We start from the raw sequence: 23,615 nt of genomic DNA, 5'->3' as shown, positions 1-23,615 counted from the left end.
GAGACCGCAGGACTCAAGGCCTCAGGCGGATCTGGCTCTCCACAAAGAGCAGTGCGCCTGGTGTGCCAGACCTTCCGAGCATACTTAATGGAACCATGTGTATCGGTCATGATGGAGAACGCTACAGCAATGTTCTAGATCAACAAACGGGGGTGGGGTGCATGGTCCTTTCCCCTATGCCAGGAAGCCCTCAAGTTGTGGGACTTGGGTAGAACATTCAATATACCTGCAGGCGTTGTACCTCCCCAGGGTACAGAACAAGCTGGCAGACCACCTCAGCGGGTCCTTTCACAGCCACAAGTGGTCCCTTCGCCTGGATGTTGAGATTTCAATCTTCCAGAGGTGGGGCTTTCCCCAGATAGACCTATTCGCCACTTGATACCACAGGAAGTGCCAGCAGGTCATCTCCTTTCAAATTGCGGCTTGGGCTCCAGTGCAGATGCATTCCTTCTCCATTGGGGAGGTTGCCTCCTATACGCCTTTCTGCCCATACCGCTTGTTCACAGGGTACTCAAAATCCAGAGGGAACGAGCTCAGGTCATATTGATAGCACCAGCCTGGCCCCGTCAGCACTGGTACACATCTCTCCTAGACATGTTGTCTATAGACGCCCCCGATCACTCTGCCCAGACCTTCTGTCACAAGATCGTGGTTGTCTTCAACATCCAAACCTCAAGTCGCTTCACCTTATGGTGTGGAAGCTCCATGGTTTAAACCCGATGGAGCTTTCCTGATCAGGTTAGGCAAGTACTTCTTGGCAGCAGAAAACCCTCTGAGAGACACATACCTTGCCAAGTGGAAGAGATTTTCAATCTGGTCAGTGCAGCACCATTTGCCCCCGATGCTAGCCTCGGTGCCGCTTATTCAGGACTACCTCCTCCATCTGAAGCAGCAGGGGCTTTAGTTATCCTCAATAAGGGTGCACTTAGCCGCCATCTCAGCCTTTTACCCAGGCGAGGAGGGCTGCTCTGTGTTTGCTAACCAGATGGTCAGCTGGTTCTTAAAAGGACTCGACAGGGTCTACCCTAATGTCAATCAGCCTGTCCCTGCCTGGGACCTCAACCTGGTCCTCTCTAGACTCATGGACCCCCCCACTTTGAACCTTTAGTGACATGCTTCCTGCTCCACCTCTCTTACACGGTGGTGCTCACGGTAGCAATAACCTCGGCCAGGAGGGTATCTGAGCTCAGGGACCTAACATCAGAGCCTCCTTACGCCATCTTCTATAAGGACAAAGTTAAGCTCAGGCCCCATCCTGCTTTCCTCCCGAAGGTTGTTTTGCAATTTCACATCAACCAAGACATCTTTCTCCTGGTATTCTACCCTAAACCACATTCTAGCACGGGGGTTGGCAAACTACAGGCCGCATCTGGCCTGTCAGACCTTTTACTCCAGCACTCAAGCTCCCGCTGGGGAGTGGGATCGGGGGCTTGCCCCACTCGAGCCGAGGGGTGGCATTAGGGGCTCTACCCGTTCCGTGCGTGCTGTGGCTCCGGGGGTCTCTGGAAGCAGGAGCTGCAGGGACAGTGTCTGCGGACGGGGCAGCATGCAGAGCCACCTGGCCATGCCTCTGCGTAGGAGCCGGATGGGGGACATGCTGCTGCTTCCAGGAACTGCTTGAGGTAAGTACCACCTGGAGCCTGCACCCCTGAGCCCCCCTCTGAACACTTTGATCCCAGCCTGGAGCACCCTTCTACACCCCCAACCCCAGAGCCTGCACCCCCAGCTGAAGCCTGTACCCCAACCCTCTGCCCCAGCCCTGATCTCTCCCCCTGCTCTCCGATCCCCTCAGTCCCAGCCTGGAGCACCCTCCTACACCCCAAATCCCTCATTACTGGCTCCAGCTGGAGCCCTCACCCCTTTCCGCATCCCAGTCCCAGCCTGGAGCCCCCTCCTGCACCCTGAACTCCTCATTTCTAGCCCCACCCCACAGCCTTCAGCCCCTCCCACACCCCAACACCCAATTTCATGAGCATTGCCCACCCCTGAGCTAGCACAACAGGGCTCCAAGGTGCTACTGTGATAAAGGGGTAATAGCCATGAACACTTGGTCTGCCAAGGTTCCATATTACACACACTCATCCGGAGGAAGATTGTACCTGGTTTCTGATTGGGGAGTACTTGTGCCAGCGTGGCGCTGTTTATATCCATTAGTCATGGATACTGGACAGGCCTGATCTGGTGGACTGTGTGTTTGATGCAGTCTGGTCCTCAAGGCTGAGCCTGAACAAGTGAACCAGACTGACATGTGGGTGTCTGCGTCGTCTGGAGTGCTGCTCACACAGATGTATTCCACCGTGGGTAGAGGGAAGCAAAGGCACCATCTTGTTAAGTGCCCTCTGGCTGGCTGACTGGGAGCACTGATCTCTCTACAGTGCTGGTTCTCCCCCTGAGTGGAGGTGAGGTCATAGATTTCAGGGTGTCACAACTTTCCCTCAGTGTCATGGCAGGTCTGACCCTTGTGTGGGCTACTGTTTGGAAAATGCTGGCATTGTAATTTTGGTCAGAAGGGTGCCTGGCTGAGTCTTGGAGAAGCCCAACATGACTGGAATAAGGACACAGTGGGCAAGGAACTGAATTTTCGCCCCTTCTCTTTGTGTCTCGCAGGCTCTAATGTGAAGGAGACAGGAAGGAAACTGCCTCATTACTGCTACATTCCCATAACTTGTACATCATACTCCTAACCATTGTGTTCATTGCATTAAGTTAGGAACTAAAGAACAGGCTAAATGCATCTGTTAAAACCAGATTCCCAAAGGACATGGGCTTGCTAAGTATGCGCTTGTGCAGATCATGCCAGTGACAGCAGATGCCCATCCAGTTGGGCCTAAGCTGGCAGCTAGGCAGAAAGCTGCAATATCTTTTAGGTACCTCTTACCATAGTATTTTGAGCACCTCACAATCTTCTAAATACTTATCCTTGCAACTCCTCTGATACAGGATGGCGCTATTAGCTGCTCTGCCTCAATTCCCTCCTGTCAATAAAGATAAATCTCACCCAAGGTCCAGGCAGGAGTCTGTGGCAGAGGAGGGACTCGAACGCAGGGCTCTCAAGTCCCAGGTTCATCCCCTGACTACTGGACTGTCCTTTCTGCTTTGAAAACTACCTATTACACTTGGCTAACGGGGCAGCTGATGCCAACGGAGGAAAGGTGGGGAGCTGTTGTCACAAATGTGCTATGAAGAGACAGGAGTAGCTGTCTAATAATGACACTGCTGGGATTGGGGGGCAGACCCCTAAATAAATGGTCTCTGGGGAGGGGGTGGCTTTTTCTCCAGGATGGAGCACAGGACAAAATTCTGCTCTGGAAACTAACACTGGAAAAGCAAAACAAATAAGTCAAAGGTTCTGGCAATGGCTTTGAGAAACCCCTTGGCTTATGGGACCCAAGGGGTGTGATTATGCTCAGTCCTTGGAGACGGAGCTGGTTTCCTGTGTTTTCATTGGCTAGCACCTCAGGGCAGTCCTTGCCCATTGGATAGCGAAGGGTGGGGAAGGTTTGTCTAAGTCAGCAGCACTGCCCTGTCTCAAAGCTTTGGCTTGCAGCCTCTCTAAGTACAGGTCTATGCCCCAGTACCCCATAAATGCTGGAGCCCATGGGCAGCCTGGGGCCCAGCCCTCACCCTTGCTTAGAGTGGCAGTGGAAAGTCACTCACACCAACCATTTGGGGCTAGCAGGCAGCCTGCAAGCACTCGTCTCTGGACAGACTGGGGCCTCTTTCTCACCCCAAAACCATGACCCAGTTTACATGTGGAAAAGGGGCCCATCCTGGAGGAGGGAGTATTTCCCCCATTGAGCAGAAGAGGGGTGTGTGTGGGCGGGGGGAGGGCACTAAGACCACTCTGGCAAGCCATAATAAAACTGTTGCATGCTCCCGAGCTGTGTCAGGCTTTCTGTGGACTCAGACTGGTGTCGCAGCATCAAGATACAGCTCAAAGGTTTTCTTAATCATGAAGGCTTGAAAAATGACTTATTATTATTATTTATTATTAACTGAAGCTTAGATCTTGATATTGCATGATGCCAGCAGCTGGGCTCCAGGTAGTTTCTAGCTTATGCTGGGATCTCCCTCCCCCACGCCCTTGCAAAAGCCCAGCAGGCCTGTTAGGTTTTGCAGGTACCTATCAGCTTGTTGCATTGCAACCCAACTGGACTAGGATGAGTGCTGGAAGATAAAGCAAACTGACTTGTGTGTTGGGAGAGGAGGCAGTGCTGGTAGGGATGGGTGTGTGCATGCATATCATGGTCTCATCTGCTTGTGCTTAGCATGTGCCCAGCAGTAGAACTGGATTTTTTTTATTGGTGAAGGAAGATTACAGGGCGGTGGCCACCAAATGTTCAAATGCAATTCAGACTGTCTCCAAAGCAAACTAAAAATCTCTTGTTGGGCTCAAAGTCCTCTCAGTGCTGTAGTGCCTGATAAGAACTGAAGCCAAGAAAGCTATTGTATGTCTAAAGAGGTCTTGGAGGACGAATGAATAAGACCTGCCAAAAGGGGCAAGCTTGGTTTGGTTTTACTGTCACAATTGAAATGACTGGAAGTCCTCTGTTTTAGAGATCCGTGCATTGGAGTAACTGGGTTTGCTGTATATTGTGTTTGAGGGGCATATGTGGAGCCCAGGGTTGGAATAGCAGGGTACAGTGGGTTGGGGGACATCAGCAGGAGGAAGAAATGCAGCGCAGACTTCCTGTGTCTGTTCTTCAAACCGTGCCTATATCTTCCTTGTAACATTGGGCGCACAGCCTATATGTGGCCCACTCTCCACAAACTGGTTTCTTGCTGGGGAGCATGGGAAAGCAAGCCAGGCAGCTGGTGCAGAGGCCAGACTAGTGCCCGCCCTCCCTGCCATGGCTGTATCTGTTGCTAAAATATCTTAATAGATATGCTGGGATGTGGTGGCTCTGAGATGGGTGAAGGAGGGGGACCCACCCAGGGCCGGCTCTAGGTACCAGCCCACCAAGCATGTGCTTGGGGCGGCGCCTGGAGGGGAGCGGCGTGGCGGGGCGCTCCGGCCCGAGAGCGGGGCTGCGACTAGGCTCGCTGCCCTCCCCGCGGCGCTCTGGCCACCGGGGAGAGCGGAGCCGCAGTGGGCTCGCTGCCCTCTCCCCCCGGCGCTCCGGCCGGTCGGGGAGAGCAGAGAGCCGCGGCGGGCTCTCCGCCCTGCTCCCGGCCCTCTGGCCACCCGGGGCTCTCCGCCCTGCTCCCGGCCCTCTGGCCGCCGGGGAGAGCGGAGAGCCCCGGCCGGCTCCCTTGCCACCCTCCCCTGCCGCGCTGGGGCGGGGGGCGGCGGGTGGCTTTTTTGTCTAGGGTGGCAAAAAAGCCAGAGCTGGCCCTGGACCCACCCCTTGACTCTAATGTAGGTTTCCTCAGGAGAGTGGGTGCTGAGGGTGCCAGTGAAGGGCTACCTTCCCCTGGTGAGCTAGTGGCAGTACATGTGGACGATGGTATGAGGTAGTGGGGACCGGCGACCTTTGGAATTGGGTAGGCAGCACTGGGGCAGGTCTGGTCACAGCCAGTTTGCAGCAGGAATTAAAGGTCTGCTGTGTTGGATGCTGCACAAGGTGTGTCGGGCTGACCCAGAGGAGCCCCCACTAATGAGGCATGCTCTTTTCCCATGACCATCCCAATCCCTTGCAGAAGGGGGTGGAAATGATACTTGAAGATCACATTGAGCAATTCCATGTCCCCTCCCAAAATCCCCTTCACTCCTGTTCAGTTCCAGCCTGCCCTCTGTTGCCTGCCTCCCTCCTTCCCTTTGTTATATTCACTCTGGTTTTCCCCAACTCTGTCTACAGCTCTCTTCCCTCCTGCTTCCTCACTGGTGGTGGCTGGGCTGCTTCTCCCATGATTTTTTACATCTAGACCTGGCTGTGCTGTGCCTTAGCCAATCAAACCCGACCTTCCTTCCTTACAGGTGTGTATGGAAAACTGTTTATTTTAATATTTAATTAAAATCTTTGATTTCTTCGTTTTTCACTATGTAATTCTCAAATACAGAAGGTGTGTCAGAGGGCAGGGTGACACCTGCCTTTTTAGGATTTAGGGTCACAGACCTTCCTCGCAGGTTGTCCTAGTGTCATTGGTCTCACTGGGTTGAGATTCATATTGTCTAAAGTTAATGTGGAAGCTGAATGTTCCTCATGGGGCATTAGGGGAACAGTGTCTAATTGGGTTTGTGAAACTCTGGCCTGAATTAGCATGGACTGGCAAGTGGGTAATCCTCTAAACTGCAGCACTCTGCCTCCATCAATGAATGGGGTGGCAAGAAGCCTCTCCCCTTACCAGAGCAGATATCCACCAAAACTCTAGTCAAAACACCTCCCTAGAGGGCCTCTTCTCACTTGAAGCTGGTGGAGGGGCCTATGATTCCTCTCTCCCTTCCAGCCGGACTTATCACCACCTGTCTTATGACTGTGTCACTCACCCTTCCTTCCCCCAGTTCGTAAGAGGGGAGTGTTAGATGCCCCTCAAATAAAATGGGAGTGTGTTAAGCACTACTGGCTTTGGAGACTTCCCTCTAGGCTACTTACACAGGCTTCTCTCCTGGTCAGGGTTGGCTCCCTTCCTATCCACCAGGGGATCTCTTCGGAGAGAAGACTGTCTCTGGCAGGACTGGGGCGGGGCGTAGAGAACTGCCTTGCACGTACAGATCCTATCCTGGTGAGGCCTTCGTCTAAGAAGGAAGACTGAAAAGTCTCATTCCTAGACTTGAGGGCAGGAGCAGCGGAGAGCACAGATCAGGGTTTCCTGTAGTAGAGGTAAAAACAACGAGGAGTCCTTGTGGCACTTTAGAGGCTTAACAAATTTATTTGGGCATAAGCTTTCATGGGCTAAAACTCACTTCATCAGATGCATGGAGTGGGGAAAATACAGTAGGCAGGTATAAATACACAGCACATGAAAAGATGGGAGATGCCTTACCAAGTGTGTGTGTGGGGGCAGGGAGGGTCAATGCTAACGAGCCAAACTGGACAGTCTCTATGCAAAAGAATATCTGGACACAGATCAGACATCAAGAATTATAAACTTCAAAAACCAGTAGGAGAGCACTTCAATCTCCCTGGACACTCAATAACAGACTTAAAAATAGCAATTCTTCAACCAAAAAAAACTTCAAAAACAGACTCCGAGAAACTGCAGAACTGGAATTAATTTGCAAACTGGACACCACCAAATTAGGCCTGAATAAAGACTGGGAGTGGATGGATCACTATAAAAACTAATTTCCCTCTGCTGTTGCTCACCTTCTTGTCAACTGTTTGAAATGGGCCACCTTGATTGGATTGGCCTCACTAGCACTACAAATGTGATTTCCCCTTCCTTGGTATTCTCAGCAGTTGACAAGAAGGGGTGAATAGTCCACTTCCACCTTAATTGAATTAGCTTGTTAGCATTGACTCCCCCCTCTCCCCACACACACACTTGGTAAGGCAACTCCCATCTTTTTTTGTGCAGTGTATTTATACCTGCCTACTGCATTTTCCACTCCATGCATCTGATGAAGTGGGTTTTAGCCCATGAAAGCTTATGCCCAAATAAATCTTAGCCTCTAAGGGGCCACAAGGATTCCTTGTTGTTTTTGCTGATACAGACTAACATGGCTACCACTCTGAAGTAGAGGTGACACTCTTCCATGTATGGTAGGACGGTTGCCCTGGGCTGGCCAGCCGCTATTGTCCACTGGGGAGGGTGGCAGAATTGACATTTGCTCTTTCTTTGAGTGCTGAGAGAACCTGGCCTTAGGATTGATATTTCATCTGTCTCCTTTGATCTCTTCTCTCCTTCCTTCCCTCAACTGTGTCATGAAGTGAGGGGCTCCTTCCCCTCTTTCTCCCTCCTCACCCGTCTGACCCTGGTGTTCTCACACGCCCCGTGCCCTACACCCTCCCTCCCCCTCCCCCCGTGTGGGGCCCTCATCACCATGGACGACTCAGAAGTGGAGTCAACTGCCAGCATCCTGGCCTCCGTCAAGGAGCAGGAGGCGCAGTTTGAGAAGCTGACCCGGGCGCTGGAGGAGGAGCGGCGCCACGTCTCGGCGCAGCTGGAGCGCGTCCGGGTCTCCCCACAGGACGCCAGCCAGACGATGGCCAACGGCACCCTCACCCGCCGGCATCAGGTAAACACCCCCCCCCTTGGGGAAAGGTGGGCACGTGGGGCTCGGCGGAGCCCTTATGGCTGCTCCTGCATGAACTATGGTGGACGCAGGAGGAGTATCTGGCAGTCTGGCTCCTATCAGAGTTGCCCTGCCCCCTCCCAGAGGAGCTGTCTCCACACCTAATGGATTTGAGTAACTGCTGTAAGAATTTACCAGATGAACTGCAGGTCTGGGGGTGTGAGGTGGCATTGCTTGACCCCCTCACTGATTCATGGAGGGCTCCCCATACATCTGAGTGTAGGATTAGTGTGCTGGGGAACAGATACATGAGCCAATCTCCATAGTGCTGTAGACTCATGGATTGGGACTCCATGACGGGTGCAGCCCTGCCCAGAAAACCAGGGGCCTCTGGCTCCCTTGCCCCAAAAGCCCTGTAACTAGTTGTGAGGCAGGAGGTATTGGCATCTCTGCTCTCCTGGGGTGCTTGCCTGGTATCCTCTCTAACCTGGTGACGTGACGCCTGTTTTGCAAAGTGCCCACCCTGGGGATGTGGCTGGCAGTCCAAGAACTCTCACAGGGGGCTTTGAGTGGCAGTCTGGGCTCTAGCTAAGTGTGCGTGCGCCTCCCCCCCCCCCCCCCCCCCCCCCCCCCCCGAATCTGCTACTGCACCAATCTTAGAGGCTATGTTGTGATTATGTGGCCCCCCCACTGTCTAAGTATCTGGGTACCTCATAATCTTCAATGTATTTATCCACCCCCTAGCCTTGTGTGGCAGGCAGAGCTCCAGATGGGGGACTGAGACCAAGAGATCAAATGACTTTGCCACACACACCTGCATGATCCTGGGAGAGACCGGGGGGTTCAGTACCCTACTGTGAAGTCCCAGGCTCCACCTTTAAACACGGAGTAGTCAAATGGGACAGGGCAAGTGCCAGGAGGGGATGAGGGAAGAGTCTGCCTGAGTCACCAGGGCTCTTAACTTGTACTCCCCGCTGCGGTGGGTCTGGCTTGATCTCCTTTCTGCTCTTGTGGCTATCGTCTGTTGGGTTTTGTTAAGGGGTAGAAGTCAAGACCCTCTGTGCCCTGTTTTAAAGGGCCAGAGGACAGCTGCACTGGCAATGTTGGGCATAGAGGGTTTGGTTGTCTGCCTGAGGATACTGGTGCTACTGAGAGAAACTTCCACTTGTCTAACTCCAACGTAGCTGGGATTTATATTCTTCAAAGGCAGGGGGAACAGTTCCCTGGGCTGTAAGTGGGAGGAGAAGTGAGTGTGTGTGAAGATCATAGGCAGTGAAAAGCCATTATGCTCTGTGGTCTGCTTTTGACTCCCCACGCTGTTCCCTCTAATCTCCCTGAGATTCTGGGATGTGTCATCTGGTGGCCTGTGGCTCCACATCAAAAGAAGATGTGAAATGTCTTGTCTCTTCTCTCCCTGGTGGAGTTGGGGTGTGCGTGCTCAGAAGGGAGCGTTAGCCCTTCTGGTAGGAGGTACATAGAGTTCTGAATAGTCTGGCAGCCATGTGGAGCACTGGGATGTCTGGAGGGTGGAGCACTAGAGATGGCTGCTTATTAACTCCTCCTGGGGACTCCCCAGACTGCACTGGGGAACAGCATTAGTCTCCTGCTTGGCTGTGTAGCACCAACCTTTGCAGCACCATGCCCAGATCTTGTCACTTCACCAAGGGCATTGAGATCTCAGGGCATGGAATCGTCCTGGCTGCTCTTACCACCTCTACCTGCTGCTAACCTCTGGGGCACTGGAATTGGCCGCTGCTGAGTCTGGAGCTGAGACTAGGGTGTGAGGCAGTCAGTACAGTCTTCACAAGGTGGAGTGGGGCACTAACCCCAAGGGCATGGGGCCTGGCCTTTCTTGCTTGGAGGCAACAGGATGATGCATCTGAGGCAATGGATAAGGAAGCATTATAATGAGCTGATGTGGCTTGTTTCAGAACGGCCGTTTCCTGGGCGATGCTGACCCGGAGAGGCAGAAATTTCCAGATCTGAAACTCAACGGACCACCGGTAAAGGACTTCTGGGAAGAGCTGGGACCTCTTGTTGGGGGTGAGGGGGCAAGGCCTGAGTTCAGGGGCTCAGTGGCTAGTCTTTCCTCTTTGTGGAAGGGATCCATCTTTTTAGGTGTTGCTGGCAAGGCTTCCCCACCCCTCTCTGTGCCGTGGTACTTTCTCTGCAGCCACCAGCAAGCAAGAGTGATGCCAGGGAAACCTCTCTCCTCTGGCTAGATGCTTTCTGACTTTTGGCAGAAAACCCTACCAGAAATCCCTTCATCCTGGGCACTCCTCCCATTTCACTTCTAGGGCATGTGCCATGTAGTGGCAGCTGGAGGGATGGGGCTTGGCCTGTGTGCTGGAGAGTGGGCTCTCCGGTCAATCACGTACATGGGGGTGGGGGGCAGCAGCAGCACAGGACCAGTCTCCTTGTAGCCAGTGGTTTCCATTTAAAGGGGGGGACCCCCCTCCCTGCCCTGACCGTGTTGTGGATCGAGAACTCTAAGGGCTCCTGCTACAGCCATGTAGTTGTCATCACTCCTTTAAATGAGAATGGAAGACCAGATCCAACAGGAAACACAACAGCCCTCCAGGCTCAGAGATCCTCTTATTTCCTTTATGCACCACCTCCCAACTGACGCATCTCCCTCCCAACAAGGGGACCATGCAATCCATCTTCCCCCTGCATCAAGCTGAGGAGAGCACCCTGCTTGGCTTCCCCCTTACCCCCGGTCTGGCCACCATTGCTTCTGCCTACTGTGCCAGCCTAGCAACAGTTAGAATGGGGTTGAGGGAGCTTCTGGGGCCTGTGAGGATGGGGGGGCAATGACAGGTGACCCACCTAGATTCTTCCCACAACCCACTGATGGGTTGGGACCCACTGTTTTGGAAATGCTGCTCTAGCCAGGAGATGGCTCAGGGCATCCTTGCCTAGACAGTACAGGTAGAGCTAAGGTCACACAAATGTTTCCTGTGGGTGGGAGCTGGCGCTGGTCACAATCTGGGCTGACTTGGTGTGCTCTTCCCTCATCCCAGGACCGCAGCCATCTCCTCTACAGCACGATCCCCAGGATGCAGGACCCTGGCCAGATTGTGGAGGAGACGTATACCATGGAGGAGGACCCAGAGGGCGCCATGTCTGTTGTCTCAGTGGAGACATCTGATGATGGGACCACCCGGCGCACAGAGACCACGGTGAGGGACAGTAAAAGAAAGGGGACTGTCTTGTCTTCAGTAGTGTTGATCTGCCCCTGCCCCCCCCCCCCCTCCCCTGGGGTTGGTGAGACAGCATATGCACTAAACTTTCTATCCTGCATGTTTTTGTAGCACTGTTAACTAAGGCTGGGGATGAGGGCTACTGGTCAAGATGGAGGGGCACAAGCAGAGCTCAGGGAGTCCAGGCCTGAGATAGCAGGGGAGTTGGGATGATTAGGGGACATCAGCAGCCCTTGCATTTGTAATCTGAGAGCATCTCCTTTTCCCCATCTGTTCAGGTGAAGAAGGTGGTGAAGACTGTGACCACGCGGACAGTACAGCAGGTCCCCGTTGGGCCGGATGGGTTGCCTGTGGAGGGTTCTCCTGTCTCCAATAACTACATCCAGACAGTGGACAGGAACTTCCGTAAAAATGGCAACGGGGGGCCTGGCAGCTACCTGGGCCAGCCTGGCACCGCCACACTCCCCCGTAACTACCACTACCCAGATGGCTACGGTCGCCCCTATGAGGACGGCTACCCTGGCAGCGACCACAGCTATGGCAGCCTGTCCCGTGTGACCCGTATCGATGAACGTTACCGTCCCGCCATGGATGGCTACCGGGCCCCGAGCCGTCAGGATATCTACGGTCCCCAGCCACAGGTGCGGGTAGGGGGGAGCAACGTGGACCTGAACCGCTTTCACCCAGAGCCATATGGCCTGGAAGACGACCAGCGCAGCATTGGCTACGAAGACATGGACTATGGGATGATGCCGGACTATGGCACTGCCAGGCGGGCGGGGACTCCCTCAGACCCCAGGCGGCGACTCAGGTAGGAACAGCAGGCTTTACGCACTGTCGCAGGCCACTTGTCCTCTGAGTATTACGTGCCCCTTCCCTTCCCTCCGTTAGTGCCCAGCAGTGGGTGATTCCAACAAAAGTGTGTACCTCCATGAGGCAACTACTAATAGCTTGTGTGTGTATTGGGGCTGTGGTTATTACTCCTGTGTCAGAGCCTAATTGTCATAGATTGCCCAATTGGCATCTAGCTGACTCTAAAATTACGCAGTTGCAGCATTTAACCTCCTGCAGCAATGAGTTCTATAGAGCTATCGTGCACTGTCCAGAGGGTTTTGTTCTGGATATACTGTCTCTTGATAGCATGCCCCATGGTTTTGATGTTGGTGGGCAAAGTATAATGAGCGAGACAGGGACTGATTCTGAGTCCTGCGACTCCTTGGTTTCCTCTCTTTCCCCCCCCCCCCTTTGCATTTTGTCAAGATGCGCCCTGCCAGTTTGGCAGGGGGTTCTGTTCCTCTGAGCCTGGCCCTCAAGCCTGAGTCTGTTTGGGTTGAACAAAATAATAGTTTGATAGCAAAGGCTGCATTTTGGTTCATGCCACTGCACAACAGCACCAATCCATTGTTGCTGTGCATCGATGTAGATGTGAACGTCTCAGCGCAGTGTAGGCTTAAACTTGCAGCTACCACTGAGCTGGGATCCTAGGATGTGAGGTTTCAGGCTGGAGGAGGATTGATTCTTGGGCTGGTGGCTGACTTGGGTTGCACAGCCCCTTGAAGGAACACCCTGTGGGGGAGAAGCAGTCAAATCTGACAATAGCAGTTGGTTCCCCTGTGCAGATCAGTCACTTCCCTTGCTGATTAGCCAAGTGTTGCTTTGACTGGATGACTGCACTCTGTGGTCCTATAAAAGTTAGGCATTGCTGCTTCTGTGACACTGTATTGTCCTAGGAGGGCTGCTAATGTACTATTACACAGAATAAACTGAGGAGCCAATGTGAGGAAGGGAACCAGACAGGAACAGCCCCACAGGAAGTTGTTGCCTGCACTTAAATATTATCTAAGTATTTGATGCTCCAACCTGCTTGTGTGTGTGTGTGTGTGTGTGTTTATATATAATATTAAAAAAAAAAAAAAACCTGTGGAAAGGCTTTGGCTTTGTGCAAGTGTCTTGGCTCCTTTTAGCTGAGACTCTCTAGGTTTACTCACTGCCTTGGGGCTGCTGTGTCTGAGGGGATCTGAGCCCCAAAGCTGAATGCTCAGTAAAATTCCTAGCATGCATGATGCTGTATAGCTGGTCTCTGATTGCAGAGAATGAAACTATAAAGGCCTGGTTCAGCATCCCGTTAACCCCACTCGCCTCTCTCTGAGCCCTGAAGGTCACTTAGCTCTGGCTCTGGGCTGCCAAGGGGAACGAATTCCAAAGGCTAGAAGCCCTGCCACTCAGCGTAGAGCAGTGGTTCCCAAACTTTAACAACCTGTAAACCCCTTTCACTAAAATGTCAAGTCTCGCAAACCCCCTCTTAAAAATGAATATTTCCAGGGATTTTCTCTTTTTTTACCTGTTTATAAACTATAAAAGCAATGATCTTGGAAATATAAAATTTCTTTTTATGACATGCTTATTACACACTATTTATTATAAATTACTATTTATTACAGTATTTATTACATTATGAAAAGGGCAACATTCTTCCAAGATCTCACTTAGCTTATCACTTTGAATAAGCCTGTTATAAGACAAGGCTCCTATGTTTCATCAAGGAGTATCAGATATGAAACAGCAAGAAGGTATTTAAGAAGCCAACTCAGAGTTCTTCCTACACAAGCATTCAGGTCTTGAGCAGTCCAGGCAAACAACATACGTTACAACAAAGCTTAAACTTGCTCTTCATAATTTTAAAAACAAGATTAGCTGCCTATTTAATTTTAAAAACAGCAAAAAGTATCCATCTCCCTTTCCATTTCTTATAAGGAGTCTTGAAGTTTAAATCTCCTCAGTGTGATAGCAATGCTTGCTTTGATCTGCTTAGCTCTTGGAAGTCCAGGAGCTCCAGGCTGCCGGTCCCGTGCTGCCTGGGGTCCCTAAGGACAGCTCTGTCCGCCATTAGGGAATTTTTTCCCAAGAACCCCCTGTAACATTTCGTGAACCCCCAGGGGTTCATGAACCCCAGTTTGGGAACCACTGGCGTAGAGGGATCAAACTTGCTAGTCCTGAGCCTGGACTGGGAATGAGAAACCTCTTCTGAGCAGCCTGGTCTGCAGCCATTCTGGCCTCTGGCATCTTGATGCCTCATCTAGGTTGAGCAGCAGCCTCTCTTCCATCCAGGTCCCCCACTCTGTCTGGGAGGAGTGGGAGGCTGTAAGATCCATACTCAGTGAAAGAAATGATATAGACAAGTGTCCTGGGGTTGCTGCAGCACCTGCAACGGGCTCTCAAGCTCCCTGTTGGCTTCATGCAGACACCAAACAGGAAGGGGCACTAGATGAACTCTGCTTCTCCCCAGAGCATGCCCCAATCTCCTAGCACAGCCCCATGGGCTCTCATCTGGGAAGGACTGAACTCACTGAAAGGTCGCTTCATGTCAGCATCCTTGCACCTGGCAGCTAGCAGTACTCTGTCATCACTGGTGTCACAAACTGCAGAAGCTGTATGGCTCCCATGCCCTTGTCCTCCAGCTCCCCAGCTGTGGAACAGGCTCTGTTTTATCCACAGACTGGCTGATAAAAATCACAGAAATCCATGGAATCCAAGCATTGTTGGCGTTGGCTCATCACCACTATCTCAATTACCTTTTTGTCTCAAATCTCCCACTTTTGGAGATGGTACCTGGCAAGATTAACAGCCCCAAGATGTTTGTTTTGAGCAAGGTCCTAAACATTACTTACTTTGAAGTGTGCTTGGCGAATTGCCCTCCTGAAGGAAGTCCATTAACAATCCCTTCTCTTCTCTCCTCCTCCCCCTCCCCCCCCCCGCCCCCAAGTGTCTCTACTGGTTATAATCAGCCATGACGGACATGGGTCCATCTTGCATGTCTAGTTGCAACTTGTTAAGGGCACACAAATCCTCAGCATGCGAAACTGAATGAGATCAAAGTGCTGTAGATGATGAATTCTTTCCTCCTTCGCTTTCCCATGGAAACACTTGGACTGTCCTGAGTCAATAGAAACAAGTTGACCTTTCACAGTAGCAAGAGGCATTCAGAACTGCCAGTGTCCTGATGCAGCCCAACTAAGGGTGGCTGCTTAATACTTAGCTGAACTGGGGTTAGCAGATGTAACCGTTAAGGAGTACTCCGTCCTGACCACAGCCATGGCATAGGAACAAACAGTCTACAGTGTGGCTTGTCACTGAGATCAGGTGTTGTCGCTAGAGCTTCAGCCTTTTGTCACAGACTGCAGAGGATGACGTGGCACGCAATCTGTCCACCCTGTCACCATGGCACGTGGCTGTGGGGCACAGGATTGCAGGGTAACCACTGATGGTGGCGAAGCAGCAAAATCTCCATTGACCAGAACTTGCCAATCAAAATGGCTTCCGAGGGTGACTCTCAAACAGAATTGCCACAGGAGTAACTGGTCTGACCTGAAGCTGTACCACTGATCAGATCATTACTCCTTCTGGCTAATACATATCTAGCATGCTCACCAGTGAGTGGAATCAGAAACCCTTCAGATAATCCATGGTTGTGTTGTAAGAGTGGGCATGTCCTAGGCGTGATCAGATGCAAAGAGACAAGTGCACGATCAGTCAAATACTCCTCTAGGCAAAGCTGATTCAAGGTACAGGACCTAGCTGGGGTCTTGTCTAGACTAGAACAGTTTTGCAGGCAAGCCCTCCTAGTGTAGGTGCAGCTTGTACAGCATGACAGAAAGTGGTTTCTACAGGCATAGCGTACGCTAGTTCCCTGACAAACGATACTGGTATAACAGTTCTTGTCAGTATAGGTGTGTCTATACTAGTGCTTATACTGACATAACTGTCCTGGTATGTTTCAGGCCTGGTTGACACTTGTGTGAACACTGCATTGTATGGGTACTGCACGTGCAAGGCATTTTAAGCAGCCTCTTACTGCAGCGCCTCTTTCTTAAGACTGGCTTTACTTTTAAACTGGGCTTCTTGGATTTGCAATCCAAGTAAATGGGCAAATCCATTTTTGTCCATGCGTGTTCCTTGACCAATACCTTTTCTGTTTCCATAATAAAAGGACAGGCAAGTAGGAGTATATTTTTGTGCCTGGGATGATCAATTTAATTTCAACGTTGTAGGGATTAAAACAAAGTAGGGCTGTCGTGTGATTAAACAGACCAAATCAAAGTATGGGAGAAAAGTGTTTTCTCCACTCTGCAGAAGAGGGGTAGCCCAGATGTGCAGAGACTTGGTCAGGGTGACCGTGTCTGTGTCAGGACTGGGAACTGATGTGACATCTCCTCCAGAGTCCCACTCCAGTGCTAACATGCGTATAGGCCAGGGATCGGCAACCTTTCAGAAGTGGTGTGCCGAGTCTTCATTTATTCACTCTAATTTAAGGTTTCGCATGCCAGTCATACATTTTAACGTTTTTAGAAGGTCTCTTTCTATAAGTCTATAATATCTAACTAAACTATTGTATGTAAAGTTTTTAAAAAGTTTAAGAAGCTTCATTTAAAATTAAATTAAAATGCAGAGCCCCCCCAGACCGGTGGCCAGGTGAGTGCCACTGAAAATCAGCTCACGTGCCGCCTTCGGCACGCGTGCCATAGGTTGCCTACCCCGGTATAGGCTTTTCCCTTGCTGGTCCCCATGTAGGAACGCTGTAATTTTGTCTGTATTGCATTAGCACCTAGGCCAGGATCAGAGCCACGTTCTGTTCAGGGAGAATATTTTTGTTTTGCTTTTTAAGTTGTTCTCCTTTTCTTTCTCTCTCTCTCTCTCTCTGTCTCTTCCCCCCCCCCCACCACCACACACACACACACACACACACACACACACCAGTTGATGGGGTGATCACTTCAACATTAGTTATGTGGAAACATCTCTGTCCACATTTGGCTTCTCAAAGTATTTTGTCAAAAGCAATTTTGTGCTTAAGCGGTGCGCGTTGGTAGCTTCAAAGTCATTACACAATGACTCCTGGGAAAAGGAGGAATTGACTGTCTTGATGCATCACTATTACTATTTATTGTGTCCCATAGGAATTGGGTACCCTTGAAATCTGACCCAGCTACTAACAGGAGTCTGTACCCCTTAATGACTCTGTAATTCTGTAGTCCTCTTTGCATTAAACATTTAGAACCAGCCTGGCCAAGGCTCTGGAGAATGCTAAATAGGAGCGATCCTTCACTAGCATGGGGAGAGCAGGCTTAATGACCTAATAGGTGGCTTCCGTCTCTGACTTATCTGGATTTACATTGCCCTCTAGTGGCCAGAGGATGGAACTGTTCAGCAGACCTTTCCCTGTCTTAAGGAAGTAGAGCTGCTGCTTCTGTGTGTTTTAGGGTCTCTGAGGATAATCATGACGTACTGATGTAACACCCAGGTGCCCTGACTGAGATTAGGGCTCTGAGTCAGGCACCATAAGCCTAGTAAGATGCTGCCCCAAAGGGTAGAGGGGAAAGAGTAGCTGCAGTTGCCCTGGGCAATGTCATGCTATTGCACACTTATCTGTCCAGGCCAAGGGAGCTGCTCCCATCACATGGCTTAGGTTGAAGGGCTGAAGAGAAGAGGGTGTGGACCTGGCTGGCCACAGTCCAGCTCCTAGCAGACAAAAACCCACATTTGGCCTCCTTCACCCTACGTGTCAGTGGAAATGGTTCATTGTAGAAGCTAAGAACCATGAAGACCGAGGGAAAGAGCTCTCTGGTCCTGGGGGCCTGTATGAGGGGATGCTGATACTACTGTGCAGAGGCATATGGTTTCTAGCATTCTCAGAGTCCCAGTGTCTCAATGGGATTTCTGTTGTTAACCTCTCTCTGGTTCTGCTGTTTCCCAGCGCTAGGGGCTGGAGACTGAGGTCCGCTCCCCTTCATGGAGCTTATTCCCTGTTCCCCTTTCTAACTCCATTCCTCTCTCCTCTGCAGGAGTTATGAGGATATGCTGGTGGATGAGGTGGCCCCTGATCAGTACTACTGGGCCCCCCTGGCCCAGCATGAGCGTGGCAGCCTGGCGAGCCTGGACAGCCTGCGGAAGGGAGGGCCCCTGCCAGCCAACTGGCGCCAGCCAGAGCTGCCTGAGGTGATTGCCATGCTGAATTTCCGTCTGGACGCGGTCAAATCCAACGCGGCGGCTTACCTGCAGCACCTGTGCTACCGCAACGACAAGGTGAAGACGGAGGTGCGAAAGCTGAAGGGCATTCCGGTGCTGGTAGGGCTGCTGGACCACCCCAAGAAGGAGGTACACTATGGGGCCTGTGGGGCCCTCAAGAACATCTCCTTTGGCCGAGACCAGGACAACAAGATTGCCATCAAGAACTGCGATGGTGTCCCTGCCCTGGTGCGGCTGCTGCGCAAGGCCCGTGACATGGACCTCACTGAGGTCATCACAGGTAATGGGTGGTCTGGGAGTGGTTGCTGGGGAAGGGGACCTGTGTAGTGCCTTGGTCTCACTGGCTGCATGTGCTCCGTCTCAGGGACGTTGTGGAATCTCTCTTCTCATGACTCTATAAAGATGGCCATTGTGGACCACGCGCTGCATGCCCTCACTGACGAGGTCATCATCCCACGCTCCGGTTGGGAGAAAGAGCCCAACGAGGACTCCAAGCCACGCCACATAGAGTGGGGGTCGGTGCTCACCAACACCGCTGGCTGCCTTAGGTATTTGCGGGAGCGGCGATGGGAAGGGGGCAGCTGAGCCTGTGGCACTTCAGGCTGAGCTTGTGCTGTAACTGGAATTTCCCTCCCACCTTCGGGAGGCTGGTGGCTTCTTCTTCACCATAGCTCTTTGGGGAAGGGGCGATGACCAGACTTGGTGTCTGGATGACTAAAGGCAGAATTGCATGGCAGTGGTAGTGCTGGTGATGAGAAGGTATTAATCGCCTCTCCGATGCATGATCAGTCCCTGATGTGCCTCTTATTACTTGTCTAGCTCAGTTCTTCTCTAGGTCAGGGAGAGACTTGGGTGGTTCAGCTTGGTGGGGAGCAGGAAAGTGAGAGCAATCTAGTCCTTCTGAGGTGCTGCCACTGTGGCCGTCTCACCCTCCAGTGCTCTCTTCCCCTCTAGAAACGTGAGCTCTGAGCGGAGCGAGGCTCGTCGGAAACTGCGTGAGTGCGACGGGTTGGTGGATGCCTTGATATACATTGTCCAGTCAGAGATTGGCCAGAAAGACTGCAACAGTAAGGTAATGGAGCAACATGGTCCCATCCCCAGTAGATGGGAGCATGCTGCAAGGGCCAAAGCAGTGCCTGTGCTGGCATTTGGCTCTGTTTTTGTTTCTGACAGTGCCTTTAGGAAGAGATGTTCTACTGACCTGTCTTCAGTCACTGCCTTTCCTTCCTGTGACTCTCCTTCCTCCTTTTCAGCATCAGCTTCCTTCTAGGGCCGGGAGGGGGGGAGAGATTCTGGAGCCACCTGATGTTCTGAAGGTGGGGGTGGGGACTGAGTTTCAGAATGGTTTGAAGCCTGGACTGATCTTTCTGTGCTTGGATGTAGAGGCTGCTCTGAATTAATGGTATCCAAACACTGGTCCATGGGTTGATCACCAGCAGGTGACGGAGCCCTTGGTGCCCACAGAGCAAAGCACAATGTGAGGATCAAGCAGTGGGGTGGGGGATCTGAGGCAGGGGAGGTGGTGATGGAATTATCATCTTAAGCAGTAGCCTGAAGCATGGAAGTGCTGGAGAGCTACTGCCCTAAGCCAAGTAACAGTTACCCCTTCCTCCTTGTGACATCTGAACCTCCACACCATCCCTTATGGCTCTGAAGTATCGGGTGACCAGTAAGCCAGCTGTGTCTCACTGTAAATGACTCTCTCTCCCCTCTTCAGCTGGTCGAGAATTGTGTCTGCCTGCTGCGGAACCTATCGTATCAAGTCCACCGTGAGATCCCGCACGCTGAGCGCTACCAGGAAATGCCTCTTAACCCCGCCAACAACGCTGGGCCCCACGCTGCCAGCTGCTTTGGTGCCAAGAAAGGCAAAGGTAAAGCCTGTCTTAGTGAGGAGGAAAATGAGGCTTCTTATCATGCACTAACAATCTTTGGCAAGAAGGCTAAATCACTGCTTTCCTCAAGACCTCTTGTGACAGCAGTGAGACTGCCCTGCCTGTATCTCTAGCCTTTGGTGTTCAGGGCCCTGTGGTGGGTTGATATGCTGTGTTGTCAGGAAAATGTCAGAAGGATCGCCACTAACTTCAAGCCTTTCCCATCTCCTCTCTTCTCTTCCTCCCCCCTCCCCCCTCCCCCTTTGCTTTCCTGCCAAACCACCCTGTGATCCTGTTGGTATCTCTCCTCTCCTGCTTCCTCTCTCTCCTGTCCTTCTCTCCGCTTCACCGATAGATGAGTGGTTCTCCAGAGGTGAGTACACTCTTGTCTTTTTCCCTCTTACATGTTAGTTTGGGTGTTCTCCTCTGCCCACTTCCCAGTGGGTGCATGTGGGGTGGATGTTCACAACTCTGGCTAAGGAATGATCTCTGTAGGAGATGCCCACTCGATCCCAAGAGCACCTCTAGAGTTATTCTGATTCTCTCACTAATTGGAGCAAGTGTAATGAGTAATCTGGCTGGGAGGTGGTGGAATAAGCTATGCTAATACCTTGTATTCACTACTCTCATTCCATATGAAGGCAAAAAACCTCTAGAAGAGCCTGGTGCCGATACAGTGGACTTTCCCAAAAGAACAAGCCCTGCAAAAGGTATACTCCCTGGTGCATTTGCTCTACCCGTCTCTCCTCCCCCAGCTCCTCCTGATCTTATCTCAAACTCCATTAAATAGAAGCCAGTTAAATGAAGACCAGTTTTACGAGGGGTGGAGATACAGACAACTAATGACATGAATATAAATGCTGCCTAGCATAATAAAGCCATGACACACATGAGTTCTGGGAAGAGCCTCTCCTACTTCCCTTATAAGAGGGAGGATGGTGCAGTGGTCAGGGCACTAGCCTAGGACTTGGGGTCAATTTTTTGCCATGCCATACTGTGACCTTGAGAAAGTAACTTGGCCTCAGTTCCCAATCTGTACAGGGATAACAACACTACCCTGCCTCCCCAGGGGTGTTGGGCATAAATACATTAAAGAGTATGAGGTGCTCAGATACTGTGGTGATTTGGGGTGTGTGGGGGAAGCAGAAAAGCACCAAGGGTGACTGGAGCTACACATGACTTAGGTAAGGTAAGGGCGATAACAGGTATACCTTTGTCATAGCAAGTGTCCAGTAGCTACTGTTAACTTTAACTTCCCTGCTGTGCAAAACAAGTACAGCAGTGGTATTGGCAAATGTCCCAGATTCTTTTGAAACCAGGAAGACTCTGTGTGCACATTACACCTTTTGGTAAAACAAATAGTGAGTGTTAAACTCCAGGAGCTGCAGGCATTCAGAACTAGAACTGGTTGGGAAAGGTGGAGGGTTTGAAACCCATGGAATGAAAACTTTGAAAAATTCAAAACTCTCTTCAAACATCTGTGAACTTTTGGCTTTCTCTCTCTGTTCCCCACTGGAAAATGAGGTGTGGAGAAGAAATAAACTTAAACTCCATTTTTGACAAAATGAAAAAATTCAGACAACTTTTTTGCAGAAACTTTAGCTTTCAAAAAGGCCATTTTAAAAAAAGAAAATTTCAAATTAAACTTCACCAGCCCTACTCCAAACAAAGGAACAGATTCTCATGAGACTTGTATACCCACTGATAAGGGTGCAGAGTCTTTCAGTAAAGCACTTCGCAGGACCGGAGACTAAACCCCTCTGCTTAATGTCACCTGGATGTCACTGCAACACCAGCACTTCCAGCTGATCTGGCTTGAAGACCTGTTCTGTACAGTTGTGGCTGTGAACACTGTTGAAGTGTCCCTGCCGTGCTCATGTGTAGGCAGGAAAGGCTTTTGTAAACATTACAGTTGCTTGAACTAGCTCTGTAGGCGCCAAGAGTATCTACTGGTGATGAGGCTTGAGTCCTCCCTCTCTTCCCTGTACCAAGCTTTCAGACAATGCTGTGGCTGGCTGCTGTGAGCAGTACCTCACCTAAATCTGGCCTGGTGTAAGAGCACTGGCTTAAAGGGGCACTCTGCATCAAACAGCTAAACCTGACCCTTTATTAGTAACCCCTTAGGATTTAAAAATTATTCTAGCACCTATCTGAGTGCTCTGCTGCTTGAAGTGCAGAACACCACTTCATTGACGGAAGTAACTGTCTGGGCTAGTGCAGGAGTGGCACCCACAGTGCTGTGCTGCCCGAGTTTCCAGTGCTGTGGGGCAATGGTTTAAAAACTAAACTGGTTTGATCCAGTTCTTATACTTCTAGTCACTTGGGAAGGGGAGAGGCAAAACCTACACCTTGTGTAATTGTCTAACCTACTGGATAGGCCATTGCTTACTCGGTTACTTAATGAGCCTCTCGGATAAGCCTTACCTGTTACTCCCTGTCTCACTTTGTAGGGTATGAGCTCCTCTTCCAACCAGAAGTAGTCCGGATATATATCTCGCTGCTGAAGGAGAGCAAGACCCCTGCCATCCTAGAGGCCTCAGCAGGAGCCATCCAGAACCTGTGTGCTGGTCGCTGGACGGTGAGTCACTTCCAAGGAGAGACAGACTGGGAACTTGATCTTAAAAATGAGGAGAGAATGAAGCCTTGGAGCTGGGTGGGGCTAGGGCACATCAGAAAGGAGGGATCATCCATCTAGTACTGGCATAGGGGGGGCCAGGCACCCAGAGGCAGATTAAGGTTTCCTGGGGTCCTGGGCCAGAGCAAGTGGGGGGGGGGGCCTTCTGCCCCTTCCTGGGGCCAACCCCTGTTCCACCCATGGTCCACCGCCCCACTACAGCCCCAAGAAGCTCTATCCTCGTGCATTGGCCCTAGGGCTGCAGCGGTGAGAGCTCCTCCAGGGCTGCTGCGGGGGGTGTCCAGGTGCTGGGGCTTTCCCTGTCACCCCTGCGCTTTTGCGGGGATGGTGTGGGGTGTGTGCGAGGGGGGGCAATCAGGCTTCCCCTGGCACCCTCAAGATTTCTGCCTAGGACAGGGTATGGATGCGGGTGCAGGGGCTTCTGCCAGGACAGGAGGTGCGGGGGATGGGGAGCGCAGGGGCTTCTGCCGGAGACCAGGTGTGCCGGGGGGGTCGGAGGGGAGTGGGGAGAAGCAGGGGCTTCCCCTGTCACCCAAGGCTTCTGCCCACGATGAGGCATGGGCGGGGGCGTGTGTGTGTGTAGGGGGGGGGCTGCCCGACACTTCTGGGGACAGGGGGTGGACACTGCTGCTGGGTCTTCCCCTTCCGCAGCAGATTTCTGCTGCACGGGGTGGGGGGTGGGGTGGTTTTTTGGGGCCCCTGGGCATTGGTGTAACTGATGATTTCCAGCATTACCATGGCATCAAAGCTGCTGTAGGAGCCATGTC

At 51.7% G+C, this 23,615-nt stretch overlaps 1 protein-coding gene across 4 annotated transcripts in view; it reads left to right on the top strand.

Moving 5' to 3' along the window:
- CTNND1 (catenin delta 1) overlaps positions 1-22,923 on the top strand; it is a 44,308-nt gene extending 21,385 nt beyond the window's left edge. Inside the window, exons 3-14 of one of the 4 annotated variants that reach the window (XM_034762169.1) lie at positions 5,799-5,917; positions 7,812-8,119; positions 10,048-10,119; positions 11,140-11,298; positions 11,598-12,130; positions 18,159-18,622; positions 18,707-18,890; positions 19,297-19,414; positions 20,060-20,213; positions 20,569-20,586; positions 20,855-20,923; positions 22,664-22,923. In XM_034762169.1, the coding sequence (XP_034618060.1) occupies positions 7,925-8,119; positions 10,048-10,119; positions 11,140-11,298; positions 11,598-12,130; positions 18,159-18,622; positions 18,707-18,890; positions 19,297-19,414; positions 20,060-20,213; positions 20,569-20,586; positions 20,855-20,923; positions 22,664-22,908 (2,211 nt within the window). In that variant the 5' untranslated portion in view covers positions 5,799-5,917; positions 7,812-7,924 and the 3' untranslated portion in view covers positions 22,909-22,923. The remainder of the gene's footprint in view (positions 1-5,798; positions 5,918-7,811; positions 8,120-10,047; positions 10,120-11,139; positions 11,299-11,597; positions 12,131-18,158; positions 18,623-18,706; positions 18,891-19,296; positions 19,415-20,059; positions 20,214-20,568; positions 20,587-20,854; positions 20,924-22,663) is intronic. The other 3 variants (XM_034762170.1, XM_034762171.1, XM_034762172.1) reach the window with 3 other exon arrangements.
- Positions 22,924-23,615: the final 692 nt, after the last annotated feature.

The sequence above is a fragment of the Trachemys scripta genome, chromosome 2 (genome assembly GCF_013100865.1).
Source record: "Trachemys scripta elegans isolate TJP31775 chromosome 2, CAS_Tse_1.0, whole genome shotgun sequence".
Classification (NCBI taxonomy): domain Eukaryota; kingdom Metazoa; phylum Chordata; order Testudines; family Emydidae; genus Trachemys; species Trachemys scripta.
The sequence above is the reverse complement of the archived record's forward strand: the minus strand, read 5'-3'. Positions and strand labels throughout refer to the sequence as shown.